The 19,324-nt window shown below is 43.3% G+C and overlaps 1 protein-coding gene across 1 annotated transcript in view; it reads right to left on the reverse strand.

Annotated features, from left to right (window-relative positions):
* The window catches only part of RASAL2 (RAS protein activator like 2), a 142,727-nt gene extending 123,756 nt beyond the window's left edge, over nt 1-18,971 (reverse strand). The window contains exon 1 of the mRNA XM_035333750.1: nt 18,791-18,971. Within this exon, the coding sequence (XP_035189641.1) occupies nt 18,791-18,839 (49 nt within the window). The 5' untranslated portion in view covers nt 18,840-18,971. The remainder of the gene's footprint in view (nt 1-18,790) is intronic.
* Nucleotides 18,972-19,324: the final 353 nt, after the last annotated feature.

The following is a 19,324-nucleotide window of genomic DNA, read 5'->3' on the forward strand; positions in this document are numbered from 1 at the left end:
TCTAGTTGGAATAAGCAGGGTGGAAAAAATAATCCTATCTGTTTAACCAAGAGGAAAAAAAAAAAAAACACCCTTGCCTTCTCTACAATTTAAGAAACAGCTGACTATTTTAAAATCTCATAAAGAAAATATCTGCTGGTGAACTCAGACCATGCTTGCCAAGTTTCAGAGCAGAACACTTAAATCTCAAGTCTACTCAAATCCCTGAAAATAGGGGGTTTATAATGGAAACGCTGACAGACCCTTGGCAATCAAGTGACAATGAAAACTACTTCTCTGGTTAAATAAAATGATAATCTGGTCTGGCAGACCAATAAAGCTTAACCGGCCCACTATGGGATCTCGCCTTTAAGCCTCGACGGCATTCATCAGCCAAAGCACATTCCTGACAGTTGCAGATGCAAAACTTCCTTACTTCTGCATGCACAGGGAAAAGGGTGTCACTGCTCCCTGAAACAAGGACGCAGTTACCCAAGACCTCCATCACGTAGAGACGTCAGTTCTCTATTCAGCAGCAAGCTGAGTTCTCACTTCGAAGCAAGAGAAGTGGCTGTGTAAAGCTGCCATGCTCAAGAAGTGACACCCACCTCAGACACTTGAGCAGCTCGGACACTGCACTACAAACTCAGCAGCGAAAACACAGAAGCTGACTCTCCTGCTTTGTAGGAAGTCGTGCTGCTCAGCACGTGTCCTCAAGGGCAAAATGTACCTGAACAAAACGCTGATGGAGAATTCACTGGGAAAGAAGCGAGCTGCCCCTTCTCCAGGCAGAGCAGGAAACACTTCTCTGTTCCTTGATCCCAGGGGTTGCTGATCCCCCACTGAGGCAGCCCACCTGGTCCCGTGGACTTGTATGGCTTGAGGTCTTGTGAATCCCGACATGACGCTCACCCAGTGCCGGCAGTGTTTCTCCTTGCTTCATCGATCCCTTTCACCGAGCACGGAGGCCTGCAGGGCCTTGCCTCTGAGGCAAGCACGGCACTGAGGAGCTCGACCTCAGCCGTGGCCGCTGGTGCTCGGTCACCCGCCCCTTCCAGCAACAGGTCCTGGTTTTCCTTGGTGAGCCTTTGGCCCCTCAAGAGGCAGCAGTGCCTTGAACAAATGCTTTGAATTAGTCAGTCTGGTAAAACAGGCCTTATGGAACTGCAGAAATAAGTACAAACAAACCCGGCAGACAACAGTGTGGTTTGCTCTAATGGCACAGGCCATAATAAGCCGAGAAAACTGAGAACGTGAGGTAGGTTTCTGGTCAGCTCTGCAAGCCTTGCTTGTGTGAGTTTCCACTAGCACATCTGTATGGACTTCTGGGAGCGCGGAAGGGCAGGAGAGGACAGAAAACAGAGACAGGCACTGCAGTAGCTCAACTCCTCCCGGGATTTGCTTGCTGGAGATTTTCAGCGTGCTTTCTAGCTGCTGCTGAAACACAGCTACCAAGCTGAGAGCTGATGCAAAGCACCTTTTTGGCAACAGGGTTTGGAAGCACTTAGGTGCTGCACCAGGGGACTCGGTATGACCAACAGGAGCGGCTCAGCTCGGGTAACTTGCCACCAGCTGTGGCAAAGTTACTGTGTCACGCAGATTTAGCCCAGAACGAAGGCTTAGATGGGATATCAGCCCCTGCATGAAGACAGAGAGGATCGGAGGGTCACCAGGGCTGCTCTCATCCTGTGCCCCCTCCCCATCACTACGCTAGGGACTCCCAAGGAGCGCTCGTTTCACTCAACAAAAAGCCCAAGAACATCAAAGGCACGGTTTAAGTTCAAGTAATGTCAGAAGGGTCTTCACTTTTGATTTCACTTTTGCTTTCTTGTTGCCGCCGCTCAGACGAAGACACTTCTTGCTCCAAGAAAAGTCATCCAGCTGCCTCACTCAGCAGGGATTTCACTGCGTACTGCATGGGGTAAAATGGTCCTTCTCAAAGCGATTCTAAGAAGTGCACACAAGGCTTCCATGTTTGTTGACATGAAACCACTGATACACAAGTTTGCTTAGTCTACAAGTAAGACAACTCTTTTAAACTGCTAGCTCAAAAATTTTAGCCTGGGCTTCGAGTCAAACCGGACCCTTTCCTCCTCCTGCACATCAAAGGCGATGCCCAAACAAATCTGTTCTCATCCAGCGCCACCGAGTTACAATCAGCTTCAGTTGGCTTCAGCATTTCTTGCGAGATGCAAGATGGTAATTCATGTAGCTGAACGCTCTCCCTGATCCGCAGTCCAGGCGTGGAAGCTCAAGTCACTTCAGAGCAGCAGTTTTTCTTGGGAAGCATTTGCACGGTCGACTATCACAAAGAAATCAACTTGAACAGTGACTGCTAGCGCGTTGCTAAATCACTAACCACAGAGAGCCACCCACTCAGCTGTCAGCAGGTAAAATAATTGCAGTGGAAGAAAGGAGCTTGTCAATTCACTTGAGAAAATCAGGAATATTTTCACTCATGCCTCCCGACTTTATTACCTACTGCATAAAAATGTGATCCTCGGCTGGCAAATTTTCTCAAAAGTTTTTTTTTTTTTTCCTCCTGGTGTGTTTGTAGTTCATTGTGCCAGATCATTCATTAAGCTTTTTCAGAAAATTACTATTTTCTTCCTAACAATCCAGTCATTTAATCGTCTGATTTGACATGTTTAACAGCATATATTTCACTGCTCCTAAATATTTAAGTAATTTATGCGAAAAATGCAGATTTGCTACCCTGAAATATAACTGTACTCCAGCTTTAGCATTATATTGGGAAAACAATCTTTCTTAAGTGTATAACAACATTTCACAGAAAATTTACACAAGCAGCATTACATTTTCACCGAGCAGATGAAGATAATTCTTTGGCAGCGGCCTCCTGCGTGGGAAGTCCTCCCTCCACCATTCAGCCTTCCAAAAAACCTACCCAGCTCTGCTGCAAGAAGCTGCAGAAATTCCTCGCAATATCAGTTGTTTAATAAACACCACCAGCCAATTACAAAAATAACAATAACAATGTGAAAAACAAAGGCATTGCTGCCAAGCAGCTGGAGGGAGAACGTGTCTCTGACGATAAAAATTAATTTTTAATGCTGTCTCGCTCTCGTCTGGTGCTTGAGTAAAGGCACATGCAAAGTGTAACATTTAAGTTCATCTTTATTACAGCTTATACTGAGAAAAACGTGAATTGAAACCTCCCATGACTGAACCACTCCATTTCAAATTAATTTTGGACCAAGCACAAATTTGCCAGCAATTTTTTAAAAGATTTTCCAAGGCAGGAATGAGGTGGTGGGGACAGAGGAGCACACTAACCGAGGGAGAGAGGGCACCAGAGCCCCCAGCCAGCCCTGCAGCTTTATTCCCCGCACGTGGGCCTTCAGATATGTCCTCTCCTCAAAATCAAACGCAGCAGGTTCAGAAAATCAACGTTTCTGAGAAGACACCAGGCTAAGTCCCCAGCTACCAGCCACAAAATGAGTTCTCTCCCAGGCAGAAAAGTGAATCCAATCGTACCCAGCACCATCCCTGGATAACCCAGAAGTGATTCTGCCGGTCAGGGATCCCCAACTTAGCAGACTAGATCCACCACCTCCTCTCCCCTTCAAAACTAGCCCAAGGCTCACTGCGCTGGCACTGTTCAAGAAAAAGTAATCAATATATAAAGCAGAAATCATCACAAAACTCTTCCAATTGACCCAACTTGACATTTAGCTAAATAGCACAGCAGTAGATGAAAGATTTTTCCTCCCCTTTAAATTACAGACTTTTCAAACTATTAAGTTTTGTTTATGCAAGGCTAAGTAATTAATGACCTAACATCCCCTTCCCATCCCCTATCGCCGAGATGCATCTGTTTCCCCCACAACACTTCCTGCAGGTGAAACATCACTTCTTGGAGCAGCACGCACCCGTGCACCTGACTGCTTCGTGTTCACTGCACCAAGTTATGCAGAGGACAAATCAAGCAGTACCTTAAAAGTTATTGCATTTGGGGTTACAGCGACTCGAAGAGCAAGGCTTGCTGGAGATCGGAATCCGCATGGTTGGAACACAGATAATTGACTGAGCCCAAATTGGAGTCCCTGGGAGCACAGCTTTGAGTTGGAAATACATAGCAGTGACTACACAGCAAGCTCACCTGTCCCAGGTAAATAAAAAGAGGCAGGCTGTTCTCACTGTCACTGTGCTGAGAATAGAGTGCGTCTATGAATAAGCTAACCAGTGACACCGCCATACCTACATGCCCAAGAGCACCTCGCTTTCATGATCTAACATTTCCGTGACAAGGCACACTGCAACTGCTGCACCGTCATTGTGCCAAATTTCCACGTCCCTTACCCTTCAGTTTAGCAAAAGATGGAGCGATGTCCACTGACACAAGTCTGCATTTTGGGAAGTCTAGTTTCTGAAGGAAGGCAGCAAAAACCTCTTGAAGATTTCTGCCCCCTAGTTCCATGGCAAATTTCTTCTGCCATTGCTCTGCTGATACAAACTCCTCATTTGAAAGCTTCCTGGCTTCCGTTTTCCATGCTATTCCCATGATCTACAAGAGAAGCCGTTGCAGCCCTGACAACTGAGCAGAGAGTGATAATACAGATTTATGAGTTCTGGATCGAGGCCAAGAAAAGTTTGCAAGAAAATCCCATTTCAATACACCGAGAGCAAACCTGTAGGAACGGCGAAGCCAGATTTTAATTTCACTAGCAATCTTCTTTGTTGTTGTTGTTGACAAAACACAATTCATGCCAAGTTTCAAGGGCCATAAAAACGTACATCTAGAAGCCAGCCAAGCGCACGCAGTGGCTAGGCGAGCCCACACACAGCTGTGAGCAACACCAGCCCAAGCCAGCCAAATATTTTGGAAACATGCGCTGGTGCAAATAAACAAACCTATAACCTGAAGGTAAACACGCTGGCAACCACTCTGTTGCACAGAAAGTCAGAACAGCAAAAAGACCCGTTCCTACTGACTGGCAGCACTTGCCCCAAACTTGCAGAGCTGCAGTTACAGGTTTCTGCAAGGCGGAGAAGCCTGCAGCCCTGCCTGCTGGGTGACACAGCTGCTCCTGCAACGCTGGCTCCTCCGCAGGCATACCCATGTGCTGTACTGTGAAGCCACCAGTGCAGACGGGGGCTGAAAGTGGAGAGGAAATCCTTCGGAGCTGCAGATCACAAATTTCAGCCCCTGAAGGGAGACAGGAGCATTAACCTACTTCACTGACAATTTCTGCAAGACCACAGAATCATAGAATGGCTTGGGTTGGAAGGGACCTCAAAGATGATCTAATTCCAACCCGTTCCGACCATCTTCCAAACTATACAAATAGTTCCTATCCCCACTCTGACATCCGCTTCTTCATGCCTACAGGTGGGGCTGGGTATCACCTTAGATATCACAAGCCGCTTACTGATTCACCTTTTTAATGATACTGCTTTCCAGCAGGCAAAATTACCTTCCCATCTCCCCACTCCTTTTCAGACTTAAGTGTTCGGGGGAGAGGAAAAAGAACTTTATTTCTGCAACGTTAAAGCAGGGTTTTACCAGCAGAACACAGCGCTGCTCAAGGCCGTCACAGCTTGCATCAAACCAAAGGCAGCCTTAACATTGCTAAGAGAAAAACAGTCGTAACATTTAGGCATGCTAATGAATAAACATCTCAAGAACGGTCTTGGTAACAGTGCTCAAATAGCAGGTGTATGTATTCAAACTTTCCACCCTTTATTTTTATGTAGCTGTCAAGGACCACATCCTCAGTGCAGGCTGTTGCAAAAATATGACCTATTAACTCTACGACCTATATTAACTCCAGCGTCCATCACACTAAATGCAAGTTGGCTGGGGACCAGAAGAGGAAAAGAGATGCAGAAAAGCTGGTGAGAATATCACTTCTCAGATGCGAGAGAGCCCAGCCTGTTGCTCGCAGGACAGGCAGCCTGCAGCCCCAGCCACCCAAGCATCTGTGCAATCCTCTTCAACCGGGCACCCAGGAAGGGGAGACTGCATGTAAATTTTCATACAGATCTGTAATTACACTTAGAGATGATTCAAAAGGCTTTTTTTTCTTTTTATGATGACTAATAAGGAATTTGGTGCAGGATTTCATTCTCTACATATTTTTTTTTAATTGCTCTACCTCTGTTGGCTTTATTTTGTCCTCTTCCCCACAACAGACAGCCTCAGAGCGAATAAACAACTAGTATTTCACCAATGCCTTCATGCAATGCTAGCTTTGTAAACTTTAAAATGTGGCTTCTCAAACACTGGAAATCCTGCAGTAAAGCCACCTACCTGCACACAGATAGCCACCAGCTAATTCACAGCACTCCCTGGTATCATCACCATTGTATATCAGTGCACTGTTATGGTACAAGTAAGGAACAAACTGGAGCAACATCCATAATCACAATGTTTGCATTCACCATCTAAATGCCCCACATTTTTAAAAGAAACGCTGTCTCCTTTCATGACTGCTGCCCTGCACTGGAGCTAAGCAGCACGGTTCAGGTGGGGAGAAGGGCAGCAGCAGGACATCAGCTCATCTGCAGAGAGGTTTTTCCAATTCCCTGTGCCAAGCACTTACACATGCTGAAGTCTGGTTTGCTGCTGGAAAAAGCCAACAGGCTTGGGGGTTTCCACAGCCAAATTAGCAAGACTTTTTAAAAGCCCAGTTAGTAACAAGAAAGCAAACAATTAGCTCACACAACCTGAAACACGCTTCTGTACTATTTAACACCCAAGACGTTTGACATTTATAGAATCTGTGCATGAAGAAACATAACCACACAAACCTAATTTCTGAAATCACCAAAAACACACGTGAGTTGCTGGTCAGCTTTGTATCCTGTTTACACGGAGGTTCAGGACAGCCTTTATATTCAGTGCTGTTTCTATCTGTTAGAGCAGACTGCCACAGACAACAGCTCTGAAGTGTTTGCCGAGACAAGGCGGTGGGAGCTGGGAATACAACCAACCAGCAGCAGGAGGAATGCACAAATTACTTCAGGCTCCAAATTTAGGCAGTGAAATTCCCTGAGCTGTAGGAGAATTAGCGTAACACCTACCTCATGACCTCTGCAGAATGATGTATGAACATTAGCAAATTGCGTGTGACAATTGACAATAAATCGGTGATGTGTAGGAGTTTAACTTGAAGCCTTCATCTAAAAGGAGAAATGGATCACAGAGAGGAAAGATAAAAACATGCCAGCTTTTCAAAATGCCAAAAGTTTAGAATGAAAAAAAACATTTAGTGTCAGCTTGGGAAGTGAGCCTGCTTAAAATTCCAGCTGCTGTAGTGCTAGGTACCACACACTGCACAAAGGAAGTAGTAGAAGAAACAAGCAGAAGGGAAGAGAAAGGAGAAAAAAAAGATAAAAAGAGCAGATATGAAACGCAAATAACCTCCTAACCAGAAGAGCCCTTTCTCCACAGGTTGTCTGCAGGGAGAAGAGGTGAATCGGTGCAAAAGCCAGAGGCTGGGCAGCGATCGAGTGCTGACACGAGGATGTGCCCAGTGCCAGTGCTGGGGATCTCGCGACCGGCAGCAGTGTGCTGAGCCAAAAGGTGGAGAAAGATGACCTGTGGGCATGGACCTGCATGAGCTGGGGGAAAAGAAAGGAGCACACCCGATTTAAAACGTGTTTTATGTCAGCACATGCAAAAGAGGCTATCCCCCAAAAAGAGAAATACACAGAATAACATCAAGCTGTGAGGAGAGAGGAAGGAAGGAAGGAAGGGAATTTCTCGCTCAGCCTATTTATGGAACAGATTTGCAACAGATGCACATGCTGTCTCGCTGAAGGACAAAAGAAAAGAACTGGATGTTGTGAGAATGGAGCTGCACAAGGCACGTGTCATCACAACCCGGGCAAAGCCTCCAAGCATTCAAACCTCTTTCTGAGGTGGCTTTCAATGTGCCAGCTGGGCAGGGCCCTCAGCCCTGCCCTCACGCTGTGCAGGACACAAACTCTCCCTCTCATGCGTGTGTCCTCACCTGTTACTACTGTACCACAGGCTACTGTTCCTTCAGGTTCCAAAATGACTTTGGCTTGGTTTCACCAGGTGCAAACATTGGGTTACGGGCTGACAAACTGCCCATTTCTGTGGCCAGTCCTTTCCAGACCGAGCCCGGTGTGCAGGAGACATGCAGAGCTCAGCAATCTCTCTAGAAATATTCTCAATTATTTATATGGCAAAAATGGAAATTTTAACCAAAAGCTCTAACAAGAAAAGGAAAAGCTGTACCTTTTGCTCTTGCTAAGAACAAAATCCACTCCAGCTATTTCTTAAACGCTTTTTATTTAAACCCTCAGATAGTTTTGTACTGGCCTCCTTAGGGTGCTACTCTCACAGCCATCGCACCAACAAAGAAACCAGCTTTCAAAAAGAAGCCACTAATTGTCCACAAAGCAAATTACTGCCAGGCTGGTAAAATTACCTGCCATTACCCAGCGGTGACCAAGTTCATACGAGAGAACAGTTTTAATAAATATACTTTCATCCCACCCACTCCTGATGTCCAAAAAAAAACATTGATTAAAACATTCCTGCACAAACTACTCTGTGAGCATATTTCAGGGCCTTGTATTTACTCACTTCATCAGTAAAAAAAGAACAATGAGCTATTATTTACTATGTTTACTGTGACCACACAAGTACTATTAGTAAACTATGCTCCATCCTTACCAAGTGGTTCAGAACCTCTGCCAGCAACAAAGTCCAATGCTGAAATTGTATCCCGAAGTTCCAAACATTCATTGCACAAACCAACCTGCCAACAGGCCAGAAGTATTTGCTGTAAATACAAAACACAAAGCTTCGCTGGTTTTTATAAATACATAAGTAACCACCGAAGCTAGACTAAGTTAATGAACATGTGTATCCCAATTCACATAGACCGGACAGCATTTCTATGGCTCCACTTAGTAACATATTGTAATCCATACTTTTAAAAAGATTTTACACATATGTAACACTCCTATAGCAGTCAGACATAAAATCAGGATGTAATCAAATCTCTACTGTTTTTATGTACAAATCCCTCAGGACCTTAATCTGCAAAATTGAATAATTGCATCTATTTTCTAATACAGACCATGTGCTGCAGGAGTCGAGCGCGCAAGTTTCCAATAGCTCTGCATAATGTTTTTGGAGGTATTTCTATTTCAAATAAGCAATCCAGTTAAACAGAGATAAACACACACACATACACACACACCAGTGACCTTGTTTAAACAATGCCCCGATTATTGTGATAAATCTTGCTGCCAAATCTATAAATAGAGACTTTTAGAAGACAAAAAAAAAATGACATTTTAGAATGAGACAGACTTCTCTCATCTTTATTGTTTACCTAATTATCTGAACTCATGTGCAACTTGGATTCTCTCCCCCCTTCAGGGTGCATGACCACTTTGGCCCTGCGAGCTCTGGCTGCCGCCGGATGCATGGCGTGATCCTGCGTGTTCGATGCTCCGAGTGCACTTGGGGCAATTTCAAAACTTGCATCACGGTTTGGGTATGTGTGTATTCTGCTTCCCACAGACAGCTTGAGTCCTGACACAAGGCAGATAGGCATCATAGGACTGAGTCACATCTACAGAAACAGGGATTATTATTTTTTTTTTTTAAATCAAGGCATGGGAAAAAAAAAAAAAAATCCCATTCAAAAACCCTTCTGAGTTTCAGACTTTGGGTGTCCAGGCAGGAAATGAGGTGAGGAGGGGGAATGAGGAGAAAAGGAGAAAGTTCTTTGAGTCACAGTTATATTTTTGGACTATTACTGGTTTTGTTTTGTCATTGTGCTACAAAAATTAAGCCTGCGTGAATTAATGCATTATTATCTTTTCTAATACATTTTTTTTAAGCCTATGCTGCAGCATTAAGCTGATCTCATGTCTGGAGCACACTCCCCATCCCCACCGTGGCAGATACTTTTCCACCACCGATATTCCTGGCTGTAGCACACATCCAGCCATATATTCCTCTTTCACCCTCTTTCCCCAAACACATGGGAACGGACATGTGTAAACAAGCAGAACTGACCTCTTGTATGCTGGGAAAGAAAATCTACAAACTGAATACATGGAACCTGAAATCTTGATTTTTTTTTGAAGCCTACTGATGCAATGCAGTTTATAATAATAATGTATGGGAAGAAACACCACTGAAGTGCTTTTCTTCCTTACTAAAAATACTCATGACTTAAAGTGCCTTTGCCCTTCTTGATCTATTGACATTCATATAAATAAAGCTCAATTTTGCAGGGCTGAATGAGGCTTAAGGAGAGAAATCTGCTCGCTGTTCCCCAGTCTATTTTAGTTCATAAAAATTATGTAGCACATTTATCCTTATTGTTTCAGAACAAGTTAAAACTAACTTGCATTATTATTTACTTATTTTTACAAGTTTCTTTCCCCAGCTGTCATTGTTCGGGTTACTGTCAAGCTATTCTTTTATTTCCTTTCTCTATACTTGCACAGTGCAGGCCAAAACCATTTGCGACTTCCCTCCCTGGATGTAAGTCGCCATGCATGGATCAATTACGCAGCACTACAATGACTTACAGTAAAGAAGTCATTTGGGGAAGCAACAACAACAACAAAAGCATATGGAGCTCAACTTATTTATAAATATCTTCAAAAAGAAGCCTGGAAACATCCCTCCTGGGCTGGCGATGCGCGCAGCAGACATGGCGAGGAGCAGCAAGGGAAGAGGCCAAGAGAACAAGTTTTTTTTTGTTGTCAGGTTTTGTTTTCTGCTTTCCAAAAAAACAAGAACAGCCAGGAAATCCTCCCAATTTGGTATTCCCGCCACCGCCACATTAGATTAAATGCAAGGCCTTTGCTTCCTGTCGCCTCCTCATTTCACAGCGAGCGGGGCTGGAGCAGGACAATGCCAACATCAGATCTCACAGGAATGCCACAAATAGAGATAAAGCTCTGGGTCAGCTCGGCACAAGCTTGGTTGTACTGCTGGGATAGCATGCAACTTCCTATCCCAGTTTAATGCATCCTTTTTATTCGTTAAGAAAACCCAGCTCAGGCCTCAGGGTCAGCGAGGGGCCTCCTCACAGGGCTCCTGCGCCCACCGCCACGTCCCCAGGCATGAGGCAAGCGGTGCCCCGGCTCTGGGAGCTTCATAAAATGCAACTTAGCAGGCCACAAGTGACTCGTGGAGGACGCAGAGAGGAGGAGGAAAGAAAACACATGCGGACCTTAATCTCTGCTCTGTAAATTAACAATCTTCTCCTCACTGAAAGTGCAGCTGGCCCTGATGCTACCGTCCTCATCTCACCACAGGATCGGAGGGCAGCGCTGATCCCTTACAGACCTCCATCCGAGTACCAGCTAGACCAAAGGGAAGTGTCCCCAGATTGCCTACGCTTCTTGTCTCTCAAACACAGACCGTGTCAGGAATAGCGTGGCCAGCAGGGCAGGGAAGCCATTGCCCCTCTGTGCTCAGCGCCAGTGAGCCGGCACCTTGTTTGCCACGTGCAGTTTTGGGCCCCTTGCTACCAGAAAGACATGGAGCTGCTCCGACATACATGGAGAAGAAGCGAAGCTGGTGGAGGGATGAGGAAACAAGGGGTTTTTAGCCGGACTGAGGGAACTGGGGCTGCTTAGCAAGGGAGGCTGAGGGAAGACCCCATCGCTCTCTGCAACTCCCTGACAGGGGACTGCAGTGAGGAGCGCGGCTGTCTAAAAAAAACAAAAAAGTCTGACAGAGGAAAAAGGAGTATTACTCTAGAGTAAACTGTGGAACAGAGGAGGAAAAAAGATCAGGGATAAATTCAAGCTTATCTTCTTAAAATATAAACCCCTCAAGGAACATAATTTCCTGCAATTAAAAATAAAGACAATCCTCAAGATAATCCTTAACAAATCACCTTAAGAGTTTAATAAGGCTTGAGGTTGTTTTTTTTTTTTTTTGCTTGTTTGTTTTGTTTGTTTTTAAATGCACGTATTAGTGTTTTAAGCTGATCTGTCCCACCTCCTTCTCAACTTCTCCCTTATAACAGATGCATACAGGAGCCGGAATAGGAAGTGTTCAAGACCAATTTGCTTCTAGCACCACTGAGATAGCTTTTCCAAAAAGAGCTTTAGCACATTTACTTCTTTCACTAGCAAGAAGTCTCAGGTCTCAGCTTGTTCCATTCATAACTTCACTGAACTTCTGCAAGGAGCAACATACTCACCCACCAGACACAACAACAGCACCAAGTGAAGCCAAAGGTCTCGCCATCCAAGTCTGGGTCTCAGGCTCTACCAGACTTCCTCCACCCTGGTAGCCCAAAGGTGAGCTGACATTATCACTGAGTTTTTTAAACCTTTCAGTTCAGTGACTGTGGGCTTACAACTCACCATTTATGAAGGCTCATCTGCAGAACCTGCACCAAAGGCAGGAGAACAAAGACAAATACCTCTTAAACTGACTTTGTTACTGAAATCAGTCTGCAGTGGAATTTCAAGTCTACAAAAGGCTTTCCAGAAATAGAACAAGTTTTATACCGGGATGATTGCACATCAATTCCTTATTCAGAATCTCATTATCACATTCACTGGAAAAAAGTTAGTTTTACGTCTGTTCTCCATTCCTCTACCTACTGATTTTTTTTCTTCTTTTTCTGTTCCCTCTCTCCTCTGCTCAGCCATCAAACACAATCAATAGATGGATTAAATCATACAGCCTTTCCTGTTGTATTCACTGTGTTTTTCACAGCTGAGCAGCTCATATCTATTCCATTCCAATCCACAGGGAATTTAAGAGATCATATATCACTGAAATTCACAGGAGAGTTCACCCCTGTGCATCTTTGATTTCAGTCCATTTTTTAAAGTCCATTTTAAAATTACAACTGCAGACTACAAAATGAACTACAATTCAACAGTTTTCACAAAGCAAAAAAATGCAACGAATCTAGTCTAACACTAATTTACATTTTCCCTTTTTAACACCTTCTAAAGCGAGCAATGAAGGTACCATTAAAGTGAGAGCTTCAGCTCCTTTACCATTAAGACCACTAATTTTTGCACTATATAGTTACGGGTATTTTCAAACGAACCAAAAGGTGGCAACTTCTGCGTAATTCCAGCAAGGAAAAAAAAAAAAAAAGTCCCTTTTCTACATCCTTTCTCTATTATTAAAGGTAATACAAAAGGATTCCCACTAAAACGACTGAAGCCAATTGCCACAAACTATACTACTGGGAAAATTAAGCAGAATTGCCTACCAATTAGGCAATACAAAAGAGATTAGTGGCATACAACACAATTTCTCACAAAGGAAAATGAAAGAATAAACTTGTATTTAAAGCTCAGAAAAGTAGAGTCATGAAACATGACACGTAGTAGTGAGAAAGCAGAAGATAAGAGAAAAGAAGGAAGACAGATGTATTTATTATCTTTGCATCCTAATTGCAGCGATTCCAGGAGCAATAAAGCATCAAGGAAATTCAACCGCAGCTTCTTCTGACATAGACACGTCTAACACCACCATTACCTGGCCATGCGAATTGGACAATTTCTGTAGAGCTCTTGAAATCTGACAGCTAGAAAGCTGTAATTTAGCACGGGCAGTTATTTTTGAGCCCTTACTGAGGAAAAAGCTGAATTTAGCTCAGGAAAGAGTTAGCCACTGCCTGCGATTGTCTCAGAAAGTAACTGGCAATATCCAAAGATTCATACCAGCACTTGTAAGCTTTAAAAACTTGAGACACAAGCAGGAAATTAATCACTTACGTATGTTTGTGCTTTTTTGACTAGCCTAATTATAACTTTCCGCCCCAAAGCAACTTTCAGTATTAACTGAACTCACAGTTTAGATTTCCTCTTCCCTCAACCTCAGCTAACATCTCGTTTGCTATCTCCTCTCAGGCCCTACTAAACTGGAAATCTCATTTTCAAAACTAATTCCCTCCGTTCCTGTTATCTGATAACAACCCTCAGGACTGCAAATTTAATCACGATAATAGCTAAAAACACTGACGTGGGAACCTGAATTCTCTAAGTGTTTCCACCGTCAGCACCGTCAGGTGTTTATTTACACAGGGGTAGGAGTGGAGAGCTGGTTAGGAGAAGGGAAAATAACTGCACGACATACTTGATGTGATAAGCACCCTCTGAACTTTCAGTGGATAACACTGGCATATTTGGAAAACCGAGCACCTTCAGCAGTTATTTAACATGGATAAAGAAACTTTTAAGAAACCTTACCGAGATGCAGCCATTAAAGTGGCTTTTCCCTGGTGCAGCTTAAATCACTTTGGAATTAAATCAGGAAAAATTGCGCTGATTGCCAAAAAAGCTTGTCCTCAAACAATCAGGGCATCCACAGCATGGGATGGAAGGGAACGAACAGATCTCCGAACTGGAGAGAGCCCCTTCAGAGTGGTTTATTGAACTCTGCAAGCAATATCACAGCATGGATACTAAGAATTATTTTTAGTCCTGTTTTTGAGGATCGGCTATGACATGGAACTCTTTATTCACTTGTGGAGGATCTAAGCACAAACCTATTGCAGAGAGAGAAAGGCAAGTCCGGTCTGCAGAGCTGTCAGAGAATACTACTTGCCCTCCAGGAATAAGGAAAAACCTATTTTGTCATGTCAGAACACAACTGCAAGTTTACTTTAACAAAGAAAAGCAACTGTGGAACAAAAGAAGTAGCCTTGGTACTGTCCCTTTGTTTTTTTTTAGTAAAGGGCAGATATGGAGATACAAAGAACAGAAGAGGTTTACTTTTAATAGAAGGTACCTTCAGAAACAAAGGATCTTAAAAAAGGAGGTTTCCTAATGACAACTTTCCTTTTCAGAAGCTAAAAAAAAAAAATCAGCATTTCAAACAATTTAAAGCACTCTATTGTTTCCAATAAACATAAATACAATTTTATACACACGGTTTAATATTCTGTAGTTAATACTGCTCCATTTCCTCTCCCTGCAATTATCTGTCTGCAGAGGAAATAATACTCAAAATTTCTGTGCTAAGCTAGAAGGTATGCAAGAAAAACGAATACGCAACATCATGCCACATTATTAGTATTATTTTTAAAGAATATTAAAAGAGTTGCTGAAGCTGGGTTTTGAAAGGCTGCATGATGGAATAATACAGCGTTAGTAAATTTACACCAAACATGGAATAGTTCTGACACCTGTATTGCAGGATTTCAATGACACGAGATGCTCTTGTTGGTAAATATGCTCACTCAATTGAACTGGCAGCATAAATGTCACTGCGCTCAGGTGATGAAATTCATGCTGAATTTCACTTGGTTATGGAGGTCTGATATGACAACTTTGTGCATATTGCCTTTAAAAGCTGTGCTATTTCACGTATGGCCGTTTACTGTAAAGGTCCCCAATGTATTAGCTTTGGCATTCTCAGATATAAGATATTCCTTGCGACTTAGAAATCCTCTGAGGTACTGGAGATTCCTGTCAGACTATCATTATTCAGCTGCCAAAGAAAGTACCGTTAAGATGGTGCAGCCATTAAGGCTATTGCTTTTTGTTATTTGAGAGCTTTGATGTGACAACTTCAGCTTTCCTTGAACAGCCTCTTGCACCCAACATCATCTTGCACAATCTTCAGATGACATGGCAGCATCTTTTGCGGTGATGCAGCTGAAATAGTGGGTGTCATTTCACACATTAACTAAAGGAAATACAGCACGTAGTTAGAAAACAGAGGATACTGCTTAGCTAAGTGCTTCTCTGTAAGTCTTTGTTATTTTGCTGTTCTTAAATGTTTTAGGTTTTCCATACCATTTATCTTTGTTATTTCACAGGGCAAACAATGATTTTAAGGAAGAGCCAATTTTAGTTGACTTAAATGCCTCTTCAGCTAAGGCATAGCTCAAGCTCTTCTCAGTTTACCTCAAATCCCCCCCAAATTATTTGCATGTTCTCCTACAGTTGTAGAGGACTAGCAGTCAGCCAAATTAAACAGCATTTTAAAAGTAACAGGGATCTCAGGAGAGGAGAGAGAAACACAATAGCAGTTGCTGGGCTGGCAATATACCATTTGTCTCCTTCGACCGTCACTTTTTATAACCTTTTTTGTTTAAAATAAAGATCTAAATCTTAAAATGTTCAGCTCCAGCACCACTGGTGAAGCGTTCACGAGCTCTCTTATACAACCAACCTTAAACATATTTATACAGATGGGTCATTTAAAAAAAAAGTCTCAAAGTAAGTAGAATATAACTGCAGCTGAAATAACCTGTGCCCAACGTGTATTCTTATAAAGAAGTCACCACTTACAAGTCCCTCCTAAAGATTGATGCTCTTCATTTGGTTCATTAATCCTGAAATCTCTGAAATAGCGCTGCTGCCAGTTGTCAGCGCTAAAACCATGCATAAATTTGGAACATGCAAACCCAGGAAACATCCAGGTATCCTGTGTAAGTAAATCTATCCTAGGAATTAAGAATTAAGAGAGATTTTTAATGGCATGAGAAGAGTTAAATAAAGATAAGTGGTAATGAGAAACAAACTCTACATAGGCACACCAAAATGTTCATGAGCCTATCTTGCTGCAGACGTTTCTTCCGCCAGAATTACACAAGGTAACACAGCATGAGGAATAGATGTATGTTCTTACTGCTCCCCATACCTTAAACACAGGAAAATAAGTACTGGAAGTGGCCTTTACACTTTCTTATAACGTTTTGTTACTGTGTCACTCCTTTTTCCCTATGAAGCCATTGCAACAATCCCTTCACACATGCGCTAGCTTCAGACAGGAGGCTGCGGTTACAGAACCAAGGTCTTTAGCACCAACAGTCCCCCCAGATAAAGAAACCCAAGTGGCTTCAGGCACACACCTTCCTGCAGGGCAGGATGAGTGCTTGGAGGTGTGTGCCCTACCCGAGGGTTTTTTCATCAGGTGTGCCTCCTCTGGAATCGTGCTCCAAACAGCTGTATTTCGTGTCATTCTCCCAGCATCCTGAAATTCCTAACGTCCTGCACGTACTTAGAAATAAAAATAAAAAAAATGCATTTAACACACATCCCCACAGTGTAAATAGTGAGATAAGCCCAAAGAGCCTCTCCAGGGATTGCAAAATTATGCAGAAAGTTATCAAGCTGATGTTTATTGCATGTTTCCCTACTGGCTATGTTTCTTTCATCAAAGAATTGTCCTTTTAAACATTGATGGGCTAAAACTTCTCTGAAGAAATCTATGCAAGGTGTTTGCTCTACTCATTTAATACCTGCTAGGCTTTTGTATAGAAAAAAGAAAACCAACAAACCTCTAGTTCTCAGACTGCCTTTTTTTCAAGTGAAATTTCAACTACAATCATTCCAGTCTCCTTATCCCTAAAACAGGGAAATATTTACTTGTTTTCCTTCTGCTTCTTTTCGCAAAGATTAGTTAATTTACCCCAAGTCCCAGGTTATGCACTGTGAGATTAGAGAGTTATCCTCTTTAATTCTCTGTATTTGTGATGCCATGTCTGTCACAATGCAATCAAGGAGATTATTCAACTTCAAATGACGTCTCTGCTTTTCCTAGAGGCAGAAAATTCATAGTTTCTAAACAGCCTTGAGTAAATGAAGAGAGACAAGTAAATTTGGGCCAGAAGGGAATACCAGTTTTCACTAAGACATTCTTGCTAGCAAGGGCCAAAGCAATGCTTTGAGCATCCAGCCCATAACTTCTATGCAAGACACGCCGCTTACACCTGTGTCTGAATTGTCCCCCCGCAAATACAGACCAAATTGCTGCTTTGTGAGAGAATAACAGCAGCAAGTAATTCACATAAAAGTCCTATTTTCCAGAAGTAACCTTTCATTGAGGCTCGTACATTGAGAAAATGGGCACTCGCGCAAACCTATGGCTCTCTGCTCAGATCGTGACCTCCTGTCCTCAGCAGAGGGATCTCCCTGCCTGGGGAAGGTTCTTCCAGTCTCATAACTCACCCCAACAGACCTAATTCACACGAGATACCAAACAGACTTCTATCCTATTAAAGACTGATTCACTCGGATATGAGGGTGCAAAAATTGTTCCCTGCTGTGGCAGTTTATCATGTTTGCTTTGCAGAGCAGCAGCATGAAGCAAGGACACCTACACCAGAGAAGAGACGCAGCTAACGATAAATTCCTGAATAAATAAATAAAATAAATTTGAGTGAGCTTTTTAAAAACATTCACCAGCTCCACATATAATCACACTCCATAATTATTCTAATTTGCACAATTAAGAGTTGAATAAACACCATAAATTTAAATGAAAAACCCCAGGCACAGGCTGCTGCTACTACTGGAATATTTTAAAATCCAAAATACACAACGCTGCCGACGATGACTTCTGTAACCAACGCAACAGCAGAGAACCTTACTGAAAGCCAGTTAGCACCAAATCAAAGGAATAAAAATAAAGCAATGGAATTATTTCTCCTACAGCTTATTAGCATCACTTTCTTCTCAGTCCCATCTATTTGTCAAAAACTGCCACAACAGTTCGTGTGCTCCCGAGATGGATGTCTTTTGCAAGCTCCCCGCTCCCCCCAGCATCTCCCAAACAAAAAGCCATCCCATGTCCATGGGCAGCTGCTGTCACTGAGCCAAGCGAAGGCAGAAAGCCTGGGGCAGGCTGAGGAAGGGACTTCAGAAGTGACTGCCCAGCAACTGGCACGTCCCTCTGGATAACCTTATCCTCCACGGATAAAGTTCTTGATATTTCCAGGTAGACTCCTCACACTGGAAACAGAAGACAAAAACAACAAAGCCCCAGAGCTCTCTGCCCGCTACTTTCTTCTACCACGATGCTTGCCGATCAGTTATCTTTTCCATCAGGCAAGACGTTTCTCCTACTCACCGCTCCACGGCTTTGTCTGCACTAGCATCTTCCTCACCAGGCTTGCCATACCGGAATTTTTAACCGTGTTGTCTAAACCTGCTCAGAACCGAACTGGGTGGAAGAGCTCAAAATAAAAAAACCTGCCAGCATCTAGTCTCTGTGTCCGTCTGCGCCGCTCCCGCTGCTTTTCCTACTGAGGCTGCACAGGGTCTGGATGAACAAGGCTGAAAGCTCCCTGCACACACACACACACGTGTGCGCACACGCACAGGAAGCTTGGAACTGAATCAGTATGAACCGTACCGACTTCCTTCTTCATGCTGCAGTATCTCTGCTGTAAACAAGCAGTGCACATTAGCTAGGCGAAGCTGGAAAGTCCGGCAGAGAAGGACAAAAGCAGGGAGTGGCCCCGGCGAGGAACAACTATTTTAAATACACAAACATCTTCCCATCAGATTAAACCCAACTCTTACATTAGGTCAATTCTGAAGCCATTGTTGTGACAGAACGACTCAAGACAAACAGGAGACACCGCTTCCTCCTCTGGAGAGC

Source organism: Oxyura jamaicensis, chromosome 8, assembly GCF_011077185.1.
Source record: "Oxyura jamaicensis isolate SHBP4307 breed ruddy duck chromosome 8, BPBGC_Ojam_1.0, whole genome shotgun sequence".
Classification (NCBI taxonomy): Eukaryota; Metazoa; Chordata; class Aves; order Anseriformes; family Anatidae; genus Oxyura; species Oxyura jamaicensis.